This window comes from Electrophorus electricus, chromosome 9 (assembly GCF_041902795.1).
Source record: "Electrophorus electricus isolate QZ-2024a chromosome 9, ASM4190279v1, whole genome shotgun sequence".
Taxonomy (NCBI): Eukaryota; Metazoa; Chordata; class Actinopteri; order Gymnotiformes; family Gymnotidae; genus Electrophorus; species Electrophorus electricus.
In genome coordinates, this window is record NC_137505.1 from 6,982,501 (window position 1) to 6,985,000 (window position 2,500).

The following is a 2,500-nucleotide window of genomic DNA, read 5'->3' on the forward strand; positions in this document are numbered from 1 at the left end:
CCTAACTCTAACTCTAACCCTAACTCTAACCCTAACCCTAACTCTAACTCTAACTCTAACCCTGACTCTAACTCTAACTCTAACTCTAACTCTAACCCTAACCCTAACTCTAACTCTAACCCTAACCCTAACTCTAACTCTAACTCTAACTCTAACTCTAACCCTAACCCTAACTCTAACCCTAACTCTAACTCTAACCCTACCTCTAACTCTAACTCTAACCCTAACTCTAACTCTAACCCTAACTCTAACCCTAACCCTAACTCTAACCCTAACTCTAACTCTAACTCTAACTCTAACTCTAACCCTAACTCTAACTCTAACTCTAACTCTAACCCTAACCCTAACCCTAACTCTAACTCTAACTCTAACCTTGACTCTAACTCTAACCCTAACTCTAACTCTAACTCTAACCCTAACCCTAACTCTAACTCTAACCCTAACCCTAACTCTAACTCTAACTCTAACTCTAACTCTAACCCTAACCCTAACTCTAACCCTAACTCTAACTCTAACCCTACCTCTAACTCTAACTCTAACCCTAACTCTAACTCTAACCCTAACTCTAACCCTAACTCTAACTCTAACCCTAACTCTAACCCTAACTCTAACTCTAACTCTAACCCTAACTCTAACTCTAACCCTAACTCTAACCCTAACCCTAACTCTAACTCTAACTCTAACCCTGACTCTAACTCTAACCCTAACTCTAACTCTAACTCTAACCCTAACCCTAACTCTAACTCTAACCCTAACCCTAACTCTAACTCTAACTCTAACTCTAACTCTAACTCTAACTCTAACTCTAACCCTAACCCTAACTCTAACCCTAACTCTAACTCTAACCCTACCTCTAACTCTAACTCTAACCCTAACTCTAACTCTAACCCTAACTCTAACCCTAACTCTAACTCTAACCCTAACTCTAACCCTAACTCTAACTCTAACTCTAACCCTAACTCTAACTCTAACTCTAACTCTAACCCTAACCCTAACTCTAACCCTAACCCTAACACTAATTCTATCCCTAACCTTCACCCTAACACCAACTCTAATCCTAACCCTAACTCTCTCCCTAACTTTAACCCTAATCCCAACCCTAACTCTATCTCTAACCGTCACCCTATCCATAACCCTAATCCTAACTCACCTTCACCCTATTCCTAAAAACATCAAAGCACGAGGAACTCACCCTGGCGTGCTCCTGAGGACAAACAGGTGTGTCCTTCCTTTATGTGACATCCTGCTGGCGGACATGTCGTATGACACACTCTCTTCATCAGACATGAAGCTGATCCAGCTTCTACAACAGTAACGAAGCTTATTAATTTAGAGCTGACACACAGAGAGGTAGATTATTCATCATTTTATAATACATTATTTATCTAGCTGATAACAAAAACCTAAAACAGCAAGATGAGGCAAATATTATTACTGGTGTTACTGGGAACCACCTAACCTCTGGTTTTGTTTATATGAGGACAGGTTGAAGAAAGACAGTCGTTGCCTACTTGAACATTATCCTGCGTACATCAGTCCAGCAGTGAGACAAAATGGACATTCAGGTATTACCAGCAAAATAATCAAATCCACTACCCATCCCAGTCCCGGCGCCCCTGTCCTGGAACGTCGCTCCCCCTCTTACTCTCTGTCTCTCTGTCAACTCTGACATCTGAACTCCTGTGTTGTTCCCTCTGATCCACGAGTCTTAAACCCACGCCTCTGCAAGGGTTGCTCCGAATCGTGCGTTTTCTACGGAGACGCACACCGACGGCAGAGCCGTCTCCTTGGCCTGGAGTCCGACGCACTCCCGTTCCCCTGTGCTGCGGAACATGTTGAGCAGATGTGGGTCATCACACAGAGCCAGCTGGGGTAGCCCCTGACACACACACACACACACACACCTACCTACCAAAGCCCCAGGGAGCATGTGTGTTTTCTGCATCACAAGGTCAGTGAGGGAGATGCGCAGGGGCACAACCCCGACACAGCTCAGCTCATCGTTCAGAAGAAACAGACCACTGAAATCACAAATCCCTGCAAAGAAGCAGCTTGCAGATGTGAAGGGGAGCAGAGAATAAACCACTCACCTCAAGATTAATCTCCCTCTTCCTCTCTCTCCCTCTCCCTCTCTCTCTCTCTCTCTCTCTCTCTCTCTCTCTCTCTCTCTCTCTCTCTCTCTCTCTCTCTCTCTCTCTTTCTCTCTTTCTGTCAATGCTCATCATTCATTCCTGTCTCACAAACCCATTCAGGGATTAAACACCCTGACCCAGATGCCTGCCAGCCTGCCACGGGCTGAGCACCACGCGAGGGCCGAGCACCACGCGAGGGCCGAGCATTGTGGGTCACAGCGGAGAGGTGAACGGGGGAAGAGCAGGAAGGGCAAGGAAGAGGTCAGCGAAGAGCAGAGGTCAGGGAAGAGCAGAGGTCAGCGAAGAGCAGAGGTCAGGGAAGTATAGAGAGTGCAGACTCTCATGGTTCCTTAATAGTACATGCCCAA

The 2,500-nt window shown here is 45.8% G+C and overlaps 1 protein-coding gene across 1 annotated transcript in view; it reads right to left on the reverse strand.

Annotated features, from left to right (window-relative positions):
• LOC145659297 (uncharacterized) overlaps positions 1 to 2,500 on the reverse strand; it is a 3,920-nt gene that overhangs the window by 1,247 nt on the left and 173 nt on the right. The window contains exons 1-3 of the mRNA XM_081720901.1: positions 1,913 to 2,500; positions 1,646 to 1,823; positions 1,193 to 1,303 (exon numbers count right to left, since the gene is read on the reverse strand). The exon at positions 1,913 to 2,500 is cut by the window's right edge and continues 173 nt beyond it. Of these exons, the coding sequence (XP_081577027.1) occupies positions 1,193 to 1,303; positions 1,646 to 1,823; positions 1,913 to 1,945 (322 nt within the window). The 5' untranslated portion in view covers positions 1,946 to 2,500. The remainder of the gene's footprint in view (positions 1 to 1,192; positions 1,304 to 1,645; positions 1,824 to 1,912) is intronic.